General features: G+C 36.3%; 13 protein-coding genes across 13 annotated transcripts; 8 read left to right on the top strand and 5 right to left on the bottom strand.

The window, feature by feature from the left end:
* Window positions 1-365: 365 nt before the first annotated feature.
* On the top strand, window positions 366-2594 carry C9374_010361 (uncharacterized protein; the record flags this gene model as incomplete). Its single annotated transcript, XM_044685897.1, has 1 exon — window positions 366-2594. One exon carries the CDS (start codon window positions 366-368, stop codon window positions 2592-2594), a length of 2229 nt encoding a protein of 742 aa, XP_044544161.1.
* An 804-nt stretch (window positions 2595-3398) lies between these two features.
* On the top strand, window positions 3399-4319 carry C9374_010362 (uncharacterized protein; the record flags this gene model as incomplete). Its single annotated transcript, XM_044685898.1, has 1 exon — window positions 3399-4319. The coding sequence occupies one exon, from the start codon at window positions 3399-3401 to the stop codon at window positions 4317-4319; it is 921 nt and encodes a 306-aa protein (XP_044544162.1).
* Window positions 4320-4373: 54 nt separating this feature from the next.
* C9374_010363 (uncharacterized protein) lies at window positions 4374-7163 on the top strand (the record flags this gene model as incomplete). The annotated part of the gene is made up of 1 exon (XM_044685899.1): window positions 4374-7163. One exon carries the CDS (start codon window positions 4374-4376, stop codon window positions 7161-7163), a length of 2790 nt encoding a protein of 929 aa, XP_044544163.1.
* A 100-nt stretch (window positions 7164-7263) lies between these two features.
* C9374_010364 (uncharacterized protein) lies at window positions 7264-8154 on the top strand (the record flags this gene model as incomplete). Its single annotated transcript, XM_044685900.1, has 1 exon — window positions 7264-8154. The coding sequence occupies one exon, from the start codon at window positions 7264-7266 to the stop codon at window positions 8152-8154; it is 891 nt and encodes a 296-aa protein (XP_044544164.1).
* A 128-nt stretch (window positions 8155-8282) lies between these two features.
* Window positions 8283-10507, bottom strand: C9374_010365 (uncharacterized protein; the record flags this gene model as incomplete). The annotated part of the gene is made up of 3 exons (XM_044685901.1): window positions 8283-9388; window positions 9552-9675; window positions 9926-10507. 3 exons carry the CDS (start codon window positions 10505-10507, stop codon window positions 8283-8285), a joined length of 1812 nt encoding a protein of 603 aa, XP_044544165.1.
* A 488-nt stretch (window positions 10508-10995) lies between these two features.
* C9374_010366 (uncharacterized protein) lies at window positions 10996-11926 on the bottom strand (the record flags this gene model as incomplete). The annotated part of the gene is made up of 2 exons (XM_044685902.1): window positions 10996-11471; window positions 11614-11926. The coding sequence occupies 2 exons, from the start codon at window positions 11924-11926 to the stop codon at window positions 10996-10998; spliced, it is 789 nt and encodes a 262-aa protein (XP_044544166.1).
* Window positions 11927-12270: 344 nt separating this feature from the next.
* On the bottom strand, window positions 12271-12615 carry C9374_010367 (uncharacterized protein; the record flags this gene model as incomplete). Its single annotated transcript, XM_044685903.1, has 1 exon — window positions 12271-12615. One exon carries the CDS (start codon window positions 12613-12615, stop codon window positions 12271-12273), a length of 345 nt encoding a protein of 114 aa, XP_044544167.1.
* Window positions 12616-12687: 72 nt separating this feature from the next.
* Window positions 12688-14403, top strand: C9374_010368 (uncharacterized protein; the record flags this gene model as incomplete). Its single annotated transcript, XM_044685904.1, has 3 exons — window positions 12688-13189; window positions 13283-13806; window positions 13906-14403. The coding sequence occupies 3 exons, from the start codon at window positions 12688-12690 to the stop codon at window positions 14401-14403; spliced, it is 1524 nt and encodes a 507-aa protein (XP_044544168.1).
* An 86-nt stretch (window positions 14404-14489) lies between these two features.
* C9374_010369 (uncharacterized protein) lies at window positions 14490-15484 on the bottom strand (the record flags this gene model as incomplete). Its single annotated transcript, XM_044685905.1, has 5 exons — window positions 14490-14959; window positions 15033-15037; window positions 15122-15189; window positions 15250-15344; window positions 15427-15484. 5 exons carry the CDS (start codon window positions 15482-15484, stop codon window positions 14490-14492), a joined length of 696 nt encoding a protein of 231 aa, XP_044544169.1.
* A 641-nt stretch (window positions 15485-16125) lies between these two features.
* Window positions 16126-17122, top strand: C9374_010370 (uncharacterized protein; the record flags this gene model as incomplete). Its single annotated transcript, XM_044685907.1, has 2 exons — window positions 16126-16325; window positions 16435-17122. 2 exons carry the CDS (start codon window positions 16126-16128, stop codon window positions 17120-17122), a joined length of 888 nt encoding a protein of 295 aa, XP_044544170.1.
* Window positions 17123-17457: 335 nt separating this feature from the next.
* On the top strand, window positions 17458-18936 carry C9374_010371 (uncharacterized protein; the record flags this gene model as incomplete). Its single annotated transcript, XM_044685908.1, has 1 exon — window positions 17458-18936. The coding sequence occupies one exon, from the start codon at window positions 17458-17460 to the stop codon at window positions 18934-18936; it is 1479 nt and encodes a 492-aa protein (XP_044544171.1).
* Window positions 18937-19074: 138 nt separating this feature from the next.
* C9374_010372 (uncharacterized protein) lies at window positions 19075-20307 on the top strand (the record flags this gene model as incomplete). Its single annotated transcript, XM_044685909.1, has 1 exon — window positions 19075-20307. The coding sequence occupies one exon, from the start codon at window positions 19075-19077 to the stop codon at window positions 20305-20307; it is 1233 nt and encodes a 410-aa protein (XP_044544172.1).
* Window positions 20308-20415: 108 nt separating this feature from the next.
* On the bottom strand, window positions 20416-21645 carry C9374_010373 (uncharacterized protein; the record flags this gene model as incomplete). The annotated part of the gene is made up of 1 exon (XM_044685910.1): window positions 20416-21645. One exon carries the CDS (start codon window positions 21643-21645, stop codon window positions 20416-20418), a length of 1230 nt encoding a protein of 409 aa, XP_044544173.1.
* Between the last annotated feature and the right edge of the window lie 151 nt (window positions 21646-21796).

A 21796-nucleotide genomic window follows, 5' to 3' on the forward strand; every position in this document is an offset into this window, starting at 1 on the left:
AATCCAAATTCTTTGACATGGTTTCCTTGAGAATGTGCCACAAGTGCAATGTACATGATTTGGAATTGTATATCCATAATTCGGCAAAGTGTAAAACCTTGAATCCCTCTATCAAATGCACTTGTTTTTCATGCGGCACAACTTACTTCACTTGTCCTTTTTGCAAAGATTGCTTCTCCGACTCTCATGCATCCAATTTTTTAAAACACATGAAAAGATGTTCAAACAAAGATGAAGCTCAGAACCCCGTTTTCAAGTGTTGTTCCGAACAAACGACAGAGTTTGATCATTATTATTCTCATATCATCAAAAATCATTGTGGTCATTTGTGTTCGTTTTTAAAAAAACGCAAACATGAGGATAAAATGGATGACGAAAAAAACAACAAGAAAACGACAGGAGTGGTTGTTATGGAGGAAGGTTGTGATATTGGTGGTTTATTGATGAACTTAGAAGCTCTCACTGCTGACGTGCAGAATTTAGTACAAACACCATTTCCAATATTTGAATTTTTTGAGAAACTGAAACAATCTATGCCATATGTATCAAATCACTCGTGCGAGCATGAACAAGAATTTCACTTCCCTAAAGATCACCCTTTTGAAAGTTTTGAAGAATTATGTTGTTTTATGTTAATCAATCACTTTGGAATTTCTAAACAAGCATATAATTTCATGATTCAAATGCTGAAATCAACATTTAAAGACCGTCCTGAGTTGATGAAATTATTTGTGAGCTATGATACCTTGAAAGCAAGAGGAAATAATTTGAATCCCCAAAAACCCATGCAGTTCAATGATAATTTCATCCTTTACTCTGTACAAGATACTATTCGAAACATGTTAATGGATCCGTATTTGGTCAACCAATTATGTCTCAACCGAGAAAAGCATCAACAACAGTTTGCAACCAAGCAACCATTTCAATCTAAAATATTCAACAAAATTTTGGAGAAGTGTCAAAGTGATATATTCCCTCTTGTGATGCTGATATATGTGGACGATTTTGTAAAATTCAGAACAAAGTCAACATCAACATGTGGAGTGTACTCAAGTTTGTTGAATTTCAATAGCGACTTCATGAGAAAACTTGAATCTATAAGCTTACTTGGGTTCTCAAAAACTCACTGCGATTTTTGGACAATGACAAGCCATTTGATGAAAGAAATTAATCACCTTGATGGGGAGATAATTGAAATAGAAGATCCCTCTACAGGTGAGTCTAGAAAATTTCAGATTGTTGTTGCAGGGTTTTTATGGGACACAGTCGAGAAGATGTATTCCTTGCAACTCATGAAAGAAGAATGTAGCCGTTGTGAAGGAATTTATGATAATCAACATAAAACACCAGATTGTTTATTTGGAGCGTCTACGATAGAAGATCCAAAGTATGTCACGCATTTCGAGAAAAGAAATATATTTGAAGCAAACACTGTTATTAATAGCATCGATTTAAGATCAAATGACAGAACAAAGGACAAGGGTTTTAAACCCTTAATATGGGAAGAAATGCAATTCAAAGATTTGAAATTATCTAAAGCGAAAATAACGCAAAAATTACGAGAATTACCTGTTCTGCATATCATAGATAATCCTTTTTTAAAATATCCTAATACTGTGGATGCATTTCACAAAGCCTTAATTGATTTTTTCCATTTAGAGATCCAAGGAACTTTTCGAACCCAATTTAAAAGAACAATGAAAGCAATTCATTACTCAACAATCATGGACGATTTTTTGGATGTTTGTGAGAGAGAAAGGTTGCCGAATGGCAAAAGGATTACAATGTACAGTGATATTGACAAACTATCCGGAACAGAGATGCTTGAATTTATAGCAATAAGCGCTCCAATTTGGTACAAATTTCTATTCCTAAATACCAAATATTCAGATAATACTTTGGAGAAGAGACAAAAACTATATGAGTGTTGGATTTTACATTTGCAGTATTTTGTTCGATTGTTGCGGTTTGACCATACAGACCACGACTTAAAAGAAGCCGAGAAACTCTATGTAGCGTGGCGAGTTGCATATAGAAACTGTTTTGGATCCGAAAAGTGTAAATTTCCAAACTTTCATGCAGGCTGTCATATATTTGAGGATGTCGATGATATTGGTCATGTTACTTGGTTTTGGACTCTCCTCTATGAGTTAAAACATTCCACGTACAAGCAATTCAATGACAAAAGTAACAAAAAACAGCTTGAAAAAAGGGCTTCTGAACGAGAAATGGTCATGAAAGCTCTTTTTACAAAATATCCTCAATGCAGAAAATTGATACCAAGAGCAAAAGAACCAGAATTCAAGCTTGAAAAAGACATTTTTGTCCTATTTGAAACGGATCAAGGAGAAATGAACATTGCGTTCGTTAAACAAGTAACTGATAAGGTAGTTCTTAGTTCCTTGATCTTTGAAGTGAAACACATGGATAACGTTTCCTATATGTATCACCTCAAATGCATTCCACAACTAATGCTATCAGCAATAGATATCAGCAAAGTCAAGTCTAAATGTAGCTGTATTTGCTATTCATTGCCATCTGGGTTAAAGTGGCAATTGAATCAATTTGCATTTTGTTATAATTTTTGTAAATAAATATTAATTTTCTAAATATTTCAAAAATCAACAAGTCTTATTCAACAAAGTATCGATGAAAATAATTCGTGGTACTTTCATCCGAACCAATCCGAAGGTATTGTCCGTCGTTGTTATCATAATTAATTTCAATCATTATTTTGTCAATATTATTCTCCGTCCATATCTTGCCAGTGGTATTTCATCCGACAGTATTGGTCGAGCAGTAAAATATGTCATATATTCGTCGGTCAGTATTTTCCTCATTTACTTTTCCGACGGTATTTTGATGACCAGTATTATGCACATGTAATTGCCCTGTTGTATTATGTCGTCCTTGATGCCATGGTTAATATCCATCAGTATTTTAACCAGGGATATTCTCCATCCGTATTCGTCCAGCAGTATTTTAATCGACGGTATTTTTCGATGGTAGATAAACGTCTTATTTTTGACCGCACTTATTTTCTGATTACTCATGCGGTATACCTGCTTCCTTCTGCTCCTAGGAAGCAAAATGCCGATTTTCATCCTATAAAAAAACAACAACACCACCACTACTTCTCCTCTACTTGAAGAAGCTTACTGTGTGATCCATCGCGACCGACTCGGTTTTCCGGATTTTGATCAAAACAACAAAATCAATTTCAAAAACCACACAGCTGTTTAACACTGCTGCAACAATCATCACATATTTAGTTTTTTTGGAAATTCAAAATCACAAGCTTACTTGCTTTCTCTATTTGATATTTCATTTCAAATTGTTCATATTCTCTTTATACAACACAAACACCTCCTCTCATTCTTACACGATATTACAACAAAATGTCCATGCACTTGAGTCCTTCCAGAGAAGTAATTGCTCAACACGAAGCTGAACGATCAACCACAAATATTGTTTCGTTCCGATTAAATTTTCTCCATTCAGGAACCATTGGAGGCCATCCACCATCGAACGAGCCTGGAAAATTCAATAATCCAGTGGATGTTAAAATCTCTCCAGAACACCATCTTGTGCTAGTGGCAGACAGTGAAAATAAGAGAATACAAGCCTTTGATCTGTTCACAAAGGAATACAAGTACAGCATCGAGACACCAGACAAGCCACTTTGCATTGCAGTAGATCAGAAAGACGATACTTTTATTGTGTCATGTGAAAATCATGGAATCTACAAGTATAGCTTGCATACTCATGCTCTCGTTTGGTCCCTTGAATCGTCAGAAATATTTGTGAAACCAAAAGGCATTGCCGTCGATGAATCGAATGGTAATGTTTTTGTGAGCGACACTAAGGTGGTTCTATTAACACGAGGTGGTAAATTTATAAGACACATTGGAGGAGAAGGAAAGGGTCCTATGCAATTCAACTCTCCACATGGCATTGCAGTGTCCAATCGAGACGGTTTTTTGATTGTGTGTGATAATCAGAACAACCGAGTTCAAATTATTTCAAAGAATGGAGATGATTTTATTTACATGTTTGGTAAAAAGGGTATTTCGAGCTCAGACTTCCTCTATCCAACAGGCTTAACAGTTGACAAACCTACAGGAAACATTATCGTTTGTGATACAAGCAATAATCGTATTCAGGTCTTCTCTCACCGTGGCGAGTTTGTCAAATGCTTTGGGGCAAAAGGATGTGGTCAAAATGAGTTCCAAAACCCAACTGGTATCTGCATCAATACTCGAAACGGTGAATTATATGTTGCCGATAGTTTGAATAATAGAATTCAAATTTACAAATAAAGTTTTAAACTTCAGGTTCAACTTTGATTTATTAAAGAATCTCAACACAAAAAAATGAAACGAAAATCCAAGAAGGAAGAAGATTCATCATCGGAAAGTGAACAAGATAGTAGCTCGTCTTCATCTTATTATTCTTCATCGGATGATGAGCAAGAAGTTAAAAAGAGAAAATCCGAACAGAATGCTCCTCAACAAATGCCCATTCCAACTGTCGGAGGGCATGAGGATGAAGATGAGGAAGATGATTACGGACCAACGATACCAAACAATTTTCAAAACAACAATAATACAGGACAACCGCAGCCAATTATTCAGAATAATACAAATCAAGATGATGATGAAGAAGATGAGGATTATGGACCAATGATTCCTACTAGCTTACCTAACAACGAGCCGCTTCCCTCTGATCAAAATTTAGATTCCATTGCTTCAGTATATCCAATGTCGGAAACAAAGTTGGAGCCCACGCAAAATTTAAAATTTGAGCATACAGCAAGTACAGCACTTGGAAAATCACAAAAACTTTCAAAAGAAGAGAAAGTTGATCAATTGCATTTACAACAACTACCTGAAGGATTAATGTATGAATGGTCTTACATGCATCGAGACCATGTGTGTTTTGTTTTGGTGGCACCTCCAGCAAAAGCCACTGCCATTGGATCATCACAAAGCTCTTGTTTTTTCATTATTACCATGTCAAGAGATGGTCATGTTAAATTTTGGAGAAAGACAATGGATAATATTGAATTTGTGAAACATTTTGTGGCACACAAAACTTCAGTTATGGGTCCTCTAACATATGGTACCATGTCATCAGATGGCCTGTTGTGCGCTAGCATGTCTAGATATGACTTGAAGATTTATGATGTGACAAACTTTGACATGATTAATGTATTTAGCTTCGCCAAAGACGTTACATCAACAGGAGCTGCATCCTCATCGTTGAATGATGCAACATCATCTAAACGCCAATTGCACATGTGTTGTTTTGTGTCGAAAAAACAAGGTAGTGCTAAAGATACTCTGCTTGGCGTTTATTTTGAGGATGGAGCCATTGAGTTTTATGATCCCATTGATCCAGACTCATCCATGAAGCCTCCCGTTTACAAGTATAATGTTTCTGGATCTGTTATGATTCATCGATCATCCGTTACATGCTGCAAATATAATTCGGTATTTGGAGTCATGATTAGTTGTGACGAGAAGGGAATGGTCGAGTATTGGAATCCTCACACTGGAAAGTTTCCAACCCTAGAAGAAAGCTCTAGCTACATGAACCTGGCCAAAGGCCACTCTAGTAATTTATTCACATTCAAGTACAAGTCTGAAACTTCTCTCTTTGAGTTGGCTAAGGCAAAAACCTATGCAATCAGCATTGACATTTCTGAGGATGGAAAGAAGTTTGCTGTCTTGTGCCGAGATGGCCACATTCGAGTCTTTAATTTTCTTTCTGGAAAGTTAATTAAGGATTATGATGAAACATTACAATTTCAAGAAAATCTACAAAAAGCAGCAACCAATCCAAATTTCATTCGCCACTTGGAAGAAGCTGCTACTTCTTCACCTGAATCATCTCAATTTCCTTCTGACGAGATTACTAAATCTAAAGATTTGTTAACAAAAGTGAGACAAGAAACAAACGATATAGAAATGTATGCTTTGGAAAACTTTGATTTTGGTCGTCGAGTTGCCATAGAACATGAAATTGAGCAATTGATCGATAGCAAACATTCATCGAACAAACAAACAGCGAATGCATCTTTACGAGACTATCACGCTACACCTAATATTCTTTTTGACGAAAGTTCTAGCTTTATAATTTATCCGACAATATTTGGAATCAAGATTAGAAATTTGAGAACCGATCATGTCGAACGATTACTAGGAAAAGTTGAAAGCACTGAACGATTTCTCCATATTGGACTCTTCCAAGCCATTATAAAAATGTCCAGAGCAGAGCTTTCAAAAATCAACAATGCCAAGAAATCAGAAGGGTCTGCAGTTTCCCAAATATTCACCATGTCAGATTCTGGAGATGATACCAGCGGCCCAAAGCTTGAATATTTCGATCCCACTCTATTTTGTTCAGCCTACAAGAAGAATCGTTTCTATCTATTCACTAAACGAGAACCCTCTGAAGATGAAGAGTTGACCAGTTCTGTTCACAAACGATATGCCTACATTACTTCCAGTGTCACCTTTGGAAGAGACATTTTCAACGAGAAGCCATCGAAAGAAGAAATGGAAATTGCTAATGCGATTGGAGAGGCCTCATCATCGGTGGCAAGCAAGCAAAAGGTCGGCAAGATGGCCAAAATCGCCACCATTCACACCTCGTTTGGAGACATACAAGTTCGATTATTCCCTGATGTCTGTCCAAAAGCAGTCGAAAACTTTACACAGCTCTCCCTTAATGGATATTATGATGGTTGTATCTTCCATCGTGTAATTAAGAACTTTATGATACAAACTGGTGACAATGACAATCGTGACGGTACAGGAGGAACTTCCATCTTTGGTAAAGAATTCGAAGATGAATTTTCTCCAAGTTTGAGACACGATCGTCCAGGCAAGCTCTCCATGGCCAATTGTGGACCCAATACCAATAGTTCTCAATTCTTTATCACGACTGTACCAACACCATGGCTCGATGATAAGCACACACTTTTTGGAGAAGTGATCAAAGGAATGGAAGTAGCTCACTCGATTGAGAATGTTCCAACCGATGAGAATGATCGACCTATTGTGAAGAATGTGAATGCACCAAACATGCAAAACAAACGACAAAAGAAGAATTTATTGGATATTGTCATTTCGAATATTGACATTGATGAATTTTTGTAATGCTTATGACAACCACAGATGGAATCATTCGAATATATTTTGGAGTGTCCATGCACATTCTTAATTTCGTAAAGAATTGTTAAATAGTTTACAAAAAAAAATGAGCAAGATCAACATTCGAGAAATATTTAACAAGGATTTCATCACTCCGATCATTCAGGGAAGAATTTTGGCAAAGAAAGATCCCATATCTTTGGGAACAGTGAATGGCAATGTATTGCTGAGTAGATTTTTATTTCGGGATTTGGAGAAGAGATTTGGAAGTGTAAAGGCTTTGAATGATACGCTCGGAACTAGCGAACACACAGATGAGGTGTTTGATGAATTCAGTATTGCATCGTCATCTTTAAATCATGGGAAAAGAGAAGATATTTATACATTAACTTGTCTTTCAAGATCGGAATATGAAATTTTAATTACTAAATTTGTAAAGTTGCAATATTTGCTTCACAAGGAACCCAATTTATTGCAACAACAGCAACAACAACACGCAAAGGTGACATTGAATGATCATAGTAATGAATCAACAACAACGGAATCATTAAAGAGGCTCGATGAAGCTAATGGAGAATCTCAATCGTTTCTCGATATCAAACATGACATTTCAAATAGAATTGTTGAATTTATTGGTCAAAAAATTGATGAGGCCTTTATTGACTCCATGGGAGAATATTATTTATTGGATGAAAATCAAATTGATCGCTTATGGCGATTTCCATTGCTTGAAATGTTATTGGTTGGCTCCTTCTCGAATTTTAAGGTGGCCCGTAGTGCCTCCTCCCTGATTGATGAGCTTGTCCCTAACTTACCTTTTCTGCTTAATTTTGAAAAAGATATCAATGATGAGACAGAGCACAACGCAAGTTCTTCCATTACCACAACAGCAAAGAAAACGATACATGAACCAATTTATGTCACACCTCCTTTTGAGCGAGAAAATTGGGGTTGGCAAGTTGAGGATTTTGAAGTTAATAAATCGAAAAAGGATTGAAGACTGTTCATTCACACTCATTTACAATCCAGGTCCCAATTACTCAGCGAGAAAACCATTTCGAACAATGAAGTCGCAGTTAATAGATAGAAACACTGTTGCAGTTTTATGTATGAATTTTGAGCGAATTATGAGTATAATTTGATTAATTCATCAGAGACTCCACTTGGTGTCAAAATACCCAAATCTGTGAATAACATGGTAATATATTTTGGTGGCGTAAAGTCACTAATTGGATTGCTGATTTGAACAGACTCCTCGCACAACAATGTGTTTTGAACTTCTTCTTGAGTCATGTCTGAGAATCCAAGTGCTGGGATCATCTTGTATTCAGGTTGGTTGATATAATAAATTGATCCATTTTCCATTTTCTCAATAAGGTCTTGTTGATTAACAGGGTACTGCCTGACAAATTTAAAACTCTCAGCTGCTACATAGAACGGTTTTTTGTGCTCTTTTGCCAAAATTGCAGCTTGATAGGTTCCAATCTTGTTAATAATACCGCCACTTTCAACAACTCCCTCAGCACCACTTAACACAAAATCAAGATCGCTGCTAGACATGTGATATGCAATGCTGGCATCTGTAATAATTGTGATAGGAATGTTATATGCCGATAGAGCTTTAGCAATACGATATCCGCTTCCGTCAGGTCTTCCTTCTGGAACTAGAACGCTCTTGAAACGGAATGCACTTTGATGATTCACATGAGTAGTGACATAGGCCAAAATAGTAATAATCATTTCGCTGTATCCTCCAACAAGCATAATTTGCATATTGTCTCTACAGAAAAAAGGTCTGAATAATTCGCTGATGCTCTCCTTGGATTGAGCACTTAAACTTTGAATATATTTTCCTCTTTCTGTTAATCTTTTTTTACAAGCTCCAAAATCTTGAATTTCCAAAAATTGTCTTGTAACAAAGCGTTGATAAATATCACATGCAGATCTGAGTGTAATGCTCGATGAGAAGAAGTGTGGAAATTCTTTCAAATCATTTCTTGCAACTCTGAGAATTTCTTGGGTCGCATTGTTGAGTTCGTGAGTAATTTCCAACATGGTAGATGCCTTGCTATGTTCAATCACGCTTGTAAGAAGAGAAATTCCAACCACTGCCAAATCGGTAGTATTATTCTTTAACATTTCATGGAATTTAGACCTGATATCTACGCAAGGTGGAAATGATTGCGGAAATGGAGAGGCTCCTGCAGGTGAATGTGTTACTGGTGAGTGATCTATTTCATTCCATAGTAGTGGTGTATGAATAATCATCATCACGGTACAATAATTTCAAAATTAATTTAACAACCAAGTTGTTCATCATCCAATTATTGAATTCAAAAAAATCGTTTCAATGAAATAGAACCAATAAACACACTATCCTCATGCACCACGTACCATCAATATGCACTCCCGATGCCGATGAACGCACAATATTCGATGTGCTGATATTCCTTGAAGATGGCTCATTTTTTTGTTGTTGGCCAATGATTTTATTGTTTTGTTCTGATTGATTCAAAAACTTTTACCTTAAATTATTTTATTAATATCAAGGCATTTTGAATTTGAGTTGTGGTAGCAGGATGATTCCACCTGGGAATTGTATGGTGGAAGAGCTCACAGTTAGAATTCAAATTTGTTTTCAATTTTATACAAGTTAGAAGAAAATGATTGGACAATAAAGATTAATAATTTCGGGTTTTTGGAAATCATCATCATGGTTAAGGTGCCAAAGTCTTCATAATGGCAACAAATACAATGGAAATACCCACACATAAGCAAAGAATGAAAAAGAGAGGGAGGAATGTTGAAATCATATTACCAGCCATACATCCCGATAGAATCATCACGCTCCATCGAATACTGGAGAGCAGGAACACATGGAGCTTGTAGCCAAGATACTTTAAACGTTTGGAATTGCATTGGAGGAACTCGTATGTGCTCGTAGGATGATTACTTTTCAACGTTGTTGTTGCTGTGCTGTTAATAGGCTTAGAAAATTGTTTTTGGGAGTTAGTAGAGTTCTGATGACTGCTCGGCTTGTTCCGACGAGATAGAGTACCACTACTACTACTACTACTCTTGTTGTTGGAATTGATGATGGCACTATTTGGTACCTTACTTTTAGATCCAAGTGGTAGAACTGTTGTTGTTGAGCTGCTTTTTGGATGGAATTGAACAACGGATGATGAGACGAGTGGCCGTGCAATGGATCGAGGAATCATACTGCTGCTCAAGGCCACCATCGTATTTGTACTACTACTTATCAAACCACTGCCACTACTAGTGCCACTACTCGATGGTGTTGATGATGCTGCAGTTGGAGTCAGTCCAAGAGTCACTAACATGCTCATTGTTGTATCTTTCTTTTGTATTTCGAGAGGGTTATATTATCTATGAGTCACCTTCGAACATCGTTGTTGACTTTGGCCAACACACACTTAAATTAGAACATGGATAGGAGGAATTTGATTGAAGTGGAGAATGGACAGAAATGTGCTCTCTAAAAGTCATGACTTCGAGTCGTACTTGCATTCTCTCCTATTTTCATATATCTTCTTGTTGTTGTGATTGTGTATGAGACGTCTTCTATTCATTGTGCAAGGTGCTAATTTTCCGAATGTCTAACGACAGATTCGTTCCCTCCACTTACAGTGATCATTGTAATTCCATGGTGGCTCTCTACAGTTGGACCTCATCCATGAACCATTTAAGGCCATCTCAAGTTCATACCATGAGTGTATAGAATGGATCTTACCATGCATGCCGTGTGTGTCACATTCATTTGGTAGTTGAAAATTCTTTGATTCTCGTCATTTAAAGTGTTGTTTCTTGAATGGCCTTATTGCAACTCACAATCGTTCTTATTAGTACTCTTTCTTTTCTTTCCATTTGTTCCGTGTTGAGCATTGCCTGGTTGAGCATGTACTTGTTGAGGAAGCATTCCCAACTGCTTGTCAACCACATAATGTTCCAATGATGCTGCTCCTGTTCGTATTGTAATGTCACACAGCGTTCGTAATTGATCCTTCATCGTTGTGTCTGCAAAACGAAAGCAAAACCTAGGATTCATATAATCCAAATTAAGTAAATACAACAATCGGTTGTTGGCAACAAATACTCCCATCTTTCTTCCATCTTTTTCATTGACATAACAATGAAGGAATGGTCGCACGGAATTTCCCAGAACAGCATTCGAAACAAGAAGATGAATTGGAATTTTGTTGTGTACCAATCTCTTCAATGTTCCATATTTGTAATTATACAAATGAGATCCAAAAGTTATACTATTCCCAAACTCGATATCGTCAAAATTTGCTGTAATGTCGTATTCATAAAATAAGATACTTTTTGAGGGTTTGTGAAAAAACGTAATGAGGAGCGTATGATGATGTCCATGTGAAATTCTTCGTCCTTATTGGAGGCAAAGAGTTGTGTGGAATGTTGAGGAATGATGGACATGAAATGGTGCATTCTCGAATCAGAGTATAATTCTGGATCAAATATATTTCTTTTGTAATATCAGAATTATTGATGGCATTCACACGGTACAAGGATTCAATTTCAGAAGCAATGGAAGCATTTCGATCAATTCCTCCACAAACATAAATATTGTAATCCTGATCTTGTTGAGTAGTTGAGAGGTGTGAATGGTGGTCAGACATTGAGTTTGGTACTGCAAGAAATTTTCCTCGTGCAATTTCTCTGCACACAAGAACATTTAATTCTTTAAAATCCAAGTTCAAAGACGTTGTGGAATTGTTTTTCGACATGTTGAGCACTTTTTCAATTTCATCCATATGGACTTGAACAAACTGAGTCTCTCCATAACCTATGCAGTACGAAACGAGAAGGTATTGATCCATATAGTTGTACAAGCAATTGTTGTAGCTACATGGTAAACTGAGATGAAGGACGTCCCAAGTTAAAGTTTTTAAACACAACGAATGAATACGACTGAAATAGGTCATGACAAAAATTCGTTGTAATCTTTTCGAATATGCAAGAGAGGACTCTTCACTGGCTTCAGCCTTATTTTGTGAATTATGAGAGTGAGAAGGAATTTGTAATTTTTGCCATTCATGACAAGTGGTAGTATTATAATGAGAGGTTAAAATTAAATACAAATATCATCACAGCCAAATGTCAAAGATCGATTCTCATTAGGAGTACCTCCGAATTGTAACAATGTATTTGCATGAGTGAGTTCATTTTCATGATCCAAGAAAATCATACATCCCTTTCCACAATTCAATCCAGTATGAAAATGTGTCGCGATTTGAATTCGTTTACTGAGAACATCCTTCCCATCAGTCTTCACAAATGTATCATTCGATGATTTAGTGTGATTGCCAGATATTGGTGGCGGCTCTTGAATTTTCAATGAATATTGAGCTTTGAAAAATACTTTTTGATTTTTGACGATTTGATCTAGGGATGGAGGTGGTGGAGGAACAGACATTTTTTTTTGTAAAATCATCAAAAAAAAGTTCATCATTGCATTAACGATTATTGTAGCTGCAATATTTCAATAATGAGGATAGAAAATAATGGTGATGGAAATCAACAACGTGTCGATGGTGATGATGAAAAAGAAAATTCAATAACGATCGGGGCAAAAAGTTCTCCAATTTCAAGAGTGAGCCATTCTGGAAGAGAAAACTTGAGATTGGACCATGATGAACTTGTACATCATTCTAATTTGATCAATGATTCAAAAGAATGTACGAGCCTAGATTTGATTCCGATCGAAGTTTTTCAACATTCTTTTTTGCCATTCGTGTCGGTTAGAGATTTACTCTCATTGCTATCTTTGAACAAATATTATCAGAATATTGTGGATGCGAATGAATGTTGGAGAGAGAAGTTTTATTTGTTGCTCCCAAAGTGCCAATCTGCATATTTGGAAAAATTGAAATTGTTTGAGGTTGTTTGGAAATCGTGTTTGTTTGGAAAAATTAAATTGACCAAAACTGCCTTACAAAAGGTTGCGTTTAAAGACATTAGCTACAAGAAATTACTAAGAAACGTATTTGGTAGGTTTGAAAATATTATAGTGGAAATTATCCACAAGTAGATTACCTTTTGTGAACAACGATGATGTACAACCTGATTGTGCTTTTGTTAAGTGGATGGAAAATTATATGGATTGATGCTATTTAATACAGGAACACATAAGAGAGTCTCAAAGCCTTATTCATACCTTCTACACAATGATATCGAATGTTTTAGCTCTGTAAAATCTGTAGAGGCAGAAGACAATCTATTTTCACTCAATGGTCAAGATTTTTCAATACTGAAAACCAATATTAATCATGCCATTGAAACAAGATTTCCTGGTGTTGAGTTTTTTACAGGTAAATGTTCTGGGTTAGATCAAATCAATGATCCAGACATTTCAAGATATTACTATTTTGGTATCTCTGTTGGAATGTATATTAACTTGGTTCAGATTTGGTACCCATCTTGCGACTTGATTACGAACGTTCTTGGACGTAAGCTACCCTATAAATCATTCAAGAAACGACAAGATTTTCAAGGAAAAGAAGGTAAATGGGCGCTATCAAAAAATTATTCCAAGAATATGCGAGGAAAGCTTGGTTGTAATTTGGATATTACTGTTCATGGAGTTTGGTCTGATCTCACTGGTAGAGTAAGTGTACACATGTGAAATGTCGTTTTTATGTCAACCTTGTTGAATTATGTTGAACTATGGATGATGATATCAAATTGAAATTGAAATCATGTACAGGCTGGATATTTCACATCTGAAAATGCTAATAATAACAAAATTGACAAGACTGATTCTGAACTGTTGCAAAAGAAATTACAGCGTTTGAACTATGAGCAATATGACAAGACTTTTGAAGAACTTTCAGCAAAGACACTACAAGAGTATTTGTGGAATTGTGTAATCTTGGACACAGGAGAAGAATTTACCATTCAATTTTTTCATGATCACAATTCGAACCATATTGACGGATTTGTTACCAATTACAACAAGGAACAACGTCCATTGGAATCATTACGACCAAGTTGTGTGGACGGAAACATTTTAGATTGTTATTTCTCGTTTAATATCATTGACTGGATTAATGACATTGCTATTCACAAGTACTTGGTTCTTTGTGAATGGGAAAATAATACCATGCCAAAAAACGCACTTGTCATCAGCACGAAGGGTATTGTTGGCAAAGCCAAGTTTATTTGTACATTCAATAAGCCAACCAATGACGTAGATCGGGTATAGCATGTCCATTGAGGTATCTGAACTGCTCAATATCAAACATGTGCCACAATTGGCCACACGTAACCTATGATACAACACTATTGAATTTATTGTAATTCCTTAAAGGTTTGCAAATCATGATCCTTTTCGGATGCTCCAGACATGCTCGAAAATAATCCACTTTTACCAGAATTCGAAGAATTTTGTACATTTCCTCCTTCATTAGTTTTTGGTTGGGTTTTTTGTAATTTTCTCATTCTTCTCACCATGGTTTCGAATGGTTCATCACACAACACTCGATTTTTAGCACTCGATTCAAAATACGGCGTGTCCTCAGGTAATTCCAAACGATCCACCATAAAGGATAAGACTTCTTTTTTCGTGAATTTTCGTTGATCCCCTAAATCCACCTTATTTCCAACCAATACGAATGGAATGGTTGAGAATTTTTCATCTTCTTCTTTCACACGCTTAATACCTTCGACAAAATTAACAAGTTCTTCCAATGTGGTTTTTGCAGTGAGATCGAAAACGAGAACAAATCCATCGTTTCTTCTCATGTACGTGTCTCTCAATGCTGTTGTGGTATTTAGTATGCAACGAACATGTTGAGAATGGTAATACTGTTGAAAGAAAAAGATGTGACATACCAATACTATTGAAAATGTTGTAATTTCCGAACATTTTGAAAAAGAGCCATCCTTTAAAAATTTCAAATGCTGATCCGAGAAACACTTACAATTCGTCTTGTCCGGCAGTATCTGTAATTTCTAATTGTACAACTTTTTCATCTACTTTCATTTGTTTCTAAAGATGATCAGAACGAATGAATTTTTATGAATATTACGATTAATAATGAGAACTTACTTGATAACTATCTTCGATGGTGGGATCGTATTGTGGTTGAAAGAAGTGTTGAACGAATTGAATGGTGAGTGCGCTTTTGCCGACTCCTCCACCGCCTGTATTCCGATGATGATGATCAACATTTTGATGATTAATTTTTACAAGTGAGTCATAGATCAACAACATCATGAAACATACCAACAACGGCGATCTTAAATTCTGGTTGTTTCCTAGCTGATTGTGGTGTTGATGACATTTTTTTGATGTTTGTTCATTTGACAGTTCCCATTTCCATCCTTTGAAATCATCTTTCGCTTTCGAGATACATTGGAACAAGCAGAACTATGACGAAATTTGTTTTTTCGAGTTCCTCAAACAACCGTCCCAAATAACTAACCCTTAGTTCATTGTTCCTCTTTGATTTACCACAACGTCAACTATTCTCAAGCTCACCCAATTTAAAACAGTTACTGTAAACTTTGCCTCAACGAAGGAAGATGCAAAGGGTAAATACATGAATCGTTTGAATGAATGATACGAATGAAATGCATTGACGTGGTTAATGGAGAAAACTACTTGTAAATTTACAATGACAAGGCCGACACTCTTCAATGAAAATTTGCATCTATGGGAAATTGTGGCGAATTTTTCACTGCGAATCTCTCGAATGCATTTGGTCGAATGAACTAATTCGGAGGGGCATTGAGGTTTCGTTGACTATAAATTGGACAATTTTTATCTTCAATAATATGCGGACATGAAAGGCAGACCTAAATTTCTTGCCTGTTGTCAACTCAAAATATTTTCTGTTTGTTGAAAAAAAACAAATTCAATTACTCACTCCAAACAACACACTCAATTCTACACAACTTTGAGTTTTATAACAGTCATTACTAAATGAACGCTTGGCAAGAAGGATGGTTCACTGAAATTTCAAATGGCCTTTGGGATGGCGAATCAAAGAATCTCAAAGTGAAACGTGTCTTGTATCACGAAAAATCAAAATTCCAAGATATTTTGGTTTTTGAATCCGAGTCTTATGGAAATGTGTTGGTTTTGGATGGAGCTATTCAAGCTACTGAGAAGGATGAATGCAGGTAAGTGTGAATTGATTTCTAAATTTGGAAAATTGACATCATAACCAATGTTTCATTTTCGAATGTTCGTGTGAATAATCAATCATACCACTACTCACTCTTCCAATAGTTATCAAGAAATGGCCTGTCACTTGCCACTTGTCACTCTCGACCACGAACCAAAGCGTGTCTGTATCATTGGTGGTGGCGACGGTGGTTGTGTCCGTGAAGTCCTCAAGCATCCAAGCGTCGAAGAAGTTGTCTTGTGCGAAATCGACGTCGATGTCATCAATGCTGCCAAACAATTTCTCCCAACCATGAGTTGTGGTCTTTCCGATCCTCGTGTGAAAATCATCAACGCCGACGGAGCTGAATATTTGCGTCAACACAAAAAGTATTTCGATGTTGTGATTAACGATTGTTCCGATCCAGTAGGTCTTGCAGAATTCCTCTTTTCGAAGGAGTTTTTCGAAACCTGCAAAGAAGCATTGGTAGAAAATGGAGTTTTTTCACAACAATCCGAAACTTTGTGGCTCCATTTGGATTTAATTGCACAAATGAAGGAAAACTTGGAAAAGGTGTTCGGAAATGTGAATTATGCATGGTCTTCCACTCCAACTTATCCAGGAGGAATTTTGGGATATTTGGTATGTCAAATGCAATCGGGAGTGGATTCTCGTGAGCCACGTCGTATTGAGAGTTGGTTCAATCAATTGGATGAAAAGACACGTGACAGTTTGAAGTATTATACTCCACAGTTGCATCGTGCTGCATTTAATTTACCTGCATTTGCTGCCAAAAAGTTGAATCAATTTTAAATGTGTTCACAGAATGTCATTGATTTTCCTTTCATTTGAATTTTTATATTAAAAACATTTGAAAGAGTGTTTTGGCAAGAATTATGATTATTACAAAAAATATTTAAAAAAAAATTCATGAATCTACAACAACCTCCTGATCATCATCATGAAGAATTATTGGAACTTGCCCATGTTCCAATTTTGAATCAAACCAACCACCAAAAAAAAACATCCCATGATGATGATCTCAATTCATCATCAATATTTCAGTCTTCTCGGAATGAAGAAATTGAACTCAATGATCAACAAGAACAACAGAACAACAAGAACAACCAATACATGAACGAGAAACAATGAGTGATTCCATTTCCAATGCTCATTCTGATTTTGATCTCAGTCCATTAACCACCATCTCTACCAATAATCAACAACATGATCAACAACAATCCTCCAATTCGTTCTTATCAAATTTCATTTCATCCTATCATTCTCTATTACTTTCTATACAATATACATTACAATACTTTTTAGCAAGTATTTTACTCACTCTCTTTATTAAATATACAGTCTCGTATAGTGGATTGAGATATCCGTTAATGTTTTTGAGTTTACAAATGTTTGTCAATTGTTTCATTTGTGGAGTGATTTCATGGTTTTTGATTAAGAAACGATTGGAGAGTGTGGTTTATTCGAAAAGAAACATCTCAACCCATTCGATTCATAAAACGATCATACCCAATTGGAGAGAAATATTTGGACACTTATTTAATTGGAAAACATTTAAAACTTTGGCTCCGTTTGGAGTGTTGACAGGATTTGATTTTGGATGTTCGACATTGAGTTTGAAATACATTACCGTGTCATTGTATACCATGTTAAAGTCATCCATTCCAGTATTTGTAATGATCATTTCGTTTATTTTCAAATTAGAAAAGGTGAAATTGATACTCATCGCATCGATTGTGTTAATTTCAGTTGGAATTGGAATGACTTCGAGAGGTTCTATACATTTTGATATTTTTGGATTTATTTTGGTAATTGTAGCTGTGATATTTGCTGCCATTCGTTTGGTATTTGCTCAATATATTTTACATCATAATAATACTCAAGTTCTGTATACGAGATTGAGTAGTGACGAAGTTGGAAATGAAAATAACCAACAAGAAGAAAATTCAGATGAAGAACACGAAACAGAAGGAAACACATTGCTGTTAGAAAGTAACAATCAACCACTTCAAGAATCAAACGCTCAAGAATCAAACACACCCATCAATGCCACTATTCATTCTGAAGAAGAGCAACATTTGGAATACTTTTATGCCAAAGATAGTGGAGAAGAATTTAGAGCTTCAAAAATTGAAATTTCCTCCGTTCAAGTCTTTTTCTACTCGAGTCCTGTCATTGGATTGACCGTTCTACCATTTGCACTCATTTTGGAAGGTTGGAGAATTTTGTATGATTTTGTGAACATTACACAAACTCCCAATACTGTTGTTGTTGACACCAACACTTCCATTCAATATCTTCGATTCATGTTTATTTTGAAATTTATTGGAATGATCATCTTTGGCTCGTTTTTGGGAGTTATTTTGAATGTTTCAGAATTTTTATTGATCAAACAAACCTCAAGTCTCACTCTCACAGTGGTGTCGATCTTTAAGGAATTACTATTAATTATGATCAGTGTGATGGTATTTGGAGATCGTATTGGAATATTAGGTGTGATTGGTTATGGAATTACATTAATTGGAATTGTGATTTACAAGTTCCAAAGATTGGCTGAGATGAGAGCTGGTGTCTCATCGTCCAGTGATAACAATGATAATCATTAAAGTTCGCAAATTCATTAAACAGAGCTGCCATTTTGAGAGGACATTTGTGGTTTTCTGATTTTGAAATGTAATGAGAATTCTTTAAGAACTGACACATTTGGCGCCAAAGTCGAACGGTAATTTTTGTTAGTTTAAAAAATGTCATATTATATCCATCATGATGATGAGGGAGAATTTCGATCGTTCAAAGCGATTCCGATCATGACATCCAATGCATGCATCCATCATACTGATTATTTTCCTCACTCTTCCACAACTTTAAGGAAAGATTGGTTGACTCGACTCTCCCGTCCAACATGTCAACGACAACAATATTATTCAATATCGGAAAGTTTATCATCCTCTTCATCAGAATCTTCTCCACGGTTGCATGGTACTGTTGAAAATCAATTAGAATCTCTATTGCCCAACGATCCACTCGTGAAATATGCTCTCGATCAAAATAAGGAGCTGTTCAAACGAAAACTTGAACGCACCAAGCACAAATATCAATCCAAAAAGAAGCATTATGAACATGAATTTCAAAAACAATTGTGTGAATCGGTTCGAGAAAATAACCTTCTTCATGCTTCGTTGTGTGCTCAAAATGACGCCACAAGAGATGTTCAAGCGGAAAATGCAATATTAAGGCAACGCCTGACACAATTGGAACTTCAAAACATGACACTCCTTAAAAAACATCAAGAAATGAAACAAGAAAAAGAGTTGGCAGAAATGTGGTGTGAACGATGGCATGATCGGAGTAGGACCTTGTCTAAATTAATTCTCTCTTTCAATACGATTCTCAATCAACAACATGAATCATCATGTGGTGACAAGTATGCCAATGAAATGTCTAAACTCTTGCTGGATGAATCCAAAGTGAACATTGTTGGAAGTGCACGAACTGAAATTTCTGATTTCAATTCGAAATCTGACAGCTCATTGGCAGGTCTTCATTTGAAATTATTGAATGAAATGCTACAGGACGAGCATGAAAAATGGATGCCACCATTCAAGTCTAAACGGAAAAAACAAGAAGAATCTGAAATGGTTCGACAATATCAAACGACCATTCAACAATTGGAGGAGAAAATTGTCAAGCTAGAGGAGTCACTGCAACAAGCTGTAAAAAAGGAGAAGAGTGTCGTACATGGTATGGCTTGCAAGGAGAGAATGATTTCAGAATTGAAAATGCTGTTAGAACAATCCGAGAAAACGAGATGGGACAGAGAAGAGACCATACTTAGATTGGAAAATGAGAAAAGTATGTGTGTTCCAATAAGAAGAATGAAGTCACGAGTAAACTGTTCACAACAGACTTCTCCAACGGAATGTCGTCACGTTAGTGATTCTATCGAAACGTCCAAAGTCAATGACGATGAATCCTAGCTGTTCCATACAAACATTAGATAATGTACATAAATTTTCCATCATTAAATTATAAGGTAATTATAGTGTTATTGATAAATATTTCCACACAAAATTTCCACATCAAAATTAAAAATCAAAATCATCAGAAGGATTGGATTTTCCAGTGTCATCTTGAACTTCTACATCAATGGTTGCTCCGACAACATGATCTTGCGACTCCTGTTTGTCAAACATTGAAAGGATTTGATTGGATTGGAAAATTTTCTGCCCTTCATTTGAAAAGTCTAACATTTCACCAACTGGTTCCTCCTGTTTCTTGGTTCCCAAAATTTGATCCAGATTAAAATCATTTCCTGTTTGTTGTTGTTTGTTTGAGTCGTCTTGTATAGCATCACCACCTAAAATATCGGAGACGGATGGAGGTTGAAGAAGCGAATCCAATCCTGGAGGTGCATTATAAATTCCTGAATCAGCGAATGGTGTAGAAGGAGCTTGAACTGATGGTTGTGACATGGTGGTGGTAGTAACAGTAGTTTCAAAAGGGTCCAATAATTGTGCAGTAGGAATGTTACTGCTTGTAGCGGGAGGGGTTGACATTGACTCAGATTGCACAGGCACTTCGTTCTCTTGCCAAACCAAAATAGAGTCAATGGAATCCACTTGTCCTCCTCGTGAGGTGTTATTTGTTGATGGATTTGATTGAGATGGTGCTTTAGTGGACGATGTTGTGAGTGCTTTTTGTCCACGTGTTGCCAGTGTTCCGAAACCACCTTGTTGTGGCGACTGTGGTGTTGTTGTTGCGCTCTTGTTAACTGTGCTTTGTGGAGCCTTGGATGTGGGTGGTTGAGTTTGTGAGTTTGACACTTTGGATGTCGTTTGTGGCGATTGTTGTTGTGAAATTGAGGGAGGCACATATTGATTCGTTGTGGCAGTCTGATTTGCTGATGTTGTTGAAACATTTTGTTTGAGCCTATGAATGAGTTTTTGAGAATTTTCTCTCCTCAACTCACACAACTCAGCCAATTGTCCCGATAATACACAAATCAAATCATCAAGAGCTCGTTCTCCCTGTTCCAATTGAGAAAGGCTCGCATTGGAGCCTTGCAACACAGATCTCACTCGCTGAATTTCTTGTGGTAAATTATTTTGAAGAACGGAAAGACTTGGGAATAAATTATTGGACGCTGATGATGATGAAGAAGAACCAGTAGGACGTTTGACCTGAGAGGATGATTGTTGTTGAGATGGCTGTGGAGAGCTTGAAGTCAAATCATTCACCATACTTTTGAGACTTGAGAAGAGACCTCCTCCTCCCGATGATGATGATGATGAATTTTGTGCAGTTGGTCGGCTCATGATGTAACAGTTATTTTTTTTGTAAGTTGATAGTAACAAACATTGCCAGCAAGATTCTAATGTCTGACATTCATTTGTTTTTAGAGAATTGGTCCAATGAATATCTCCCGTCTTGAAGAGAACAACATCTCCGTTTTCATATCTTTCATTC

Source organism: Naegleria lovaniensis (genome assembly GCF_003324165.1).
Source record: "Naegleria lovaniensis strain ATCC 30569 chromosome Unknown tig042, whole genome shotgun sequence".
NCBI lineage: Eukaryota > Heterolobosea > Eutetramitea > Acrasida > Naegleriidae > Naegleria > Naegleria lovaniensis.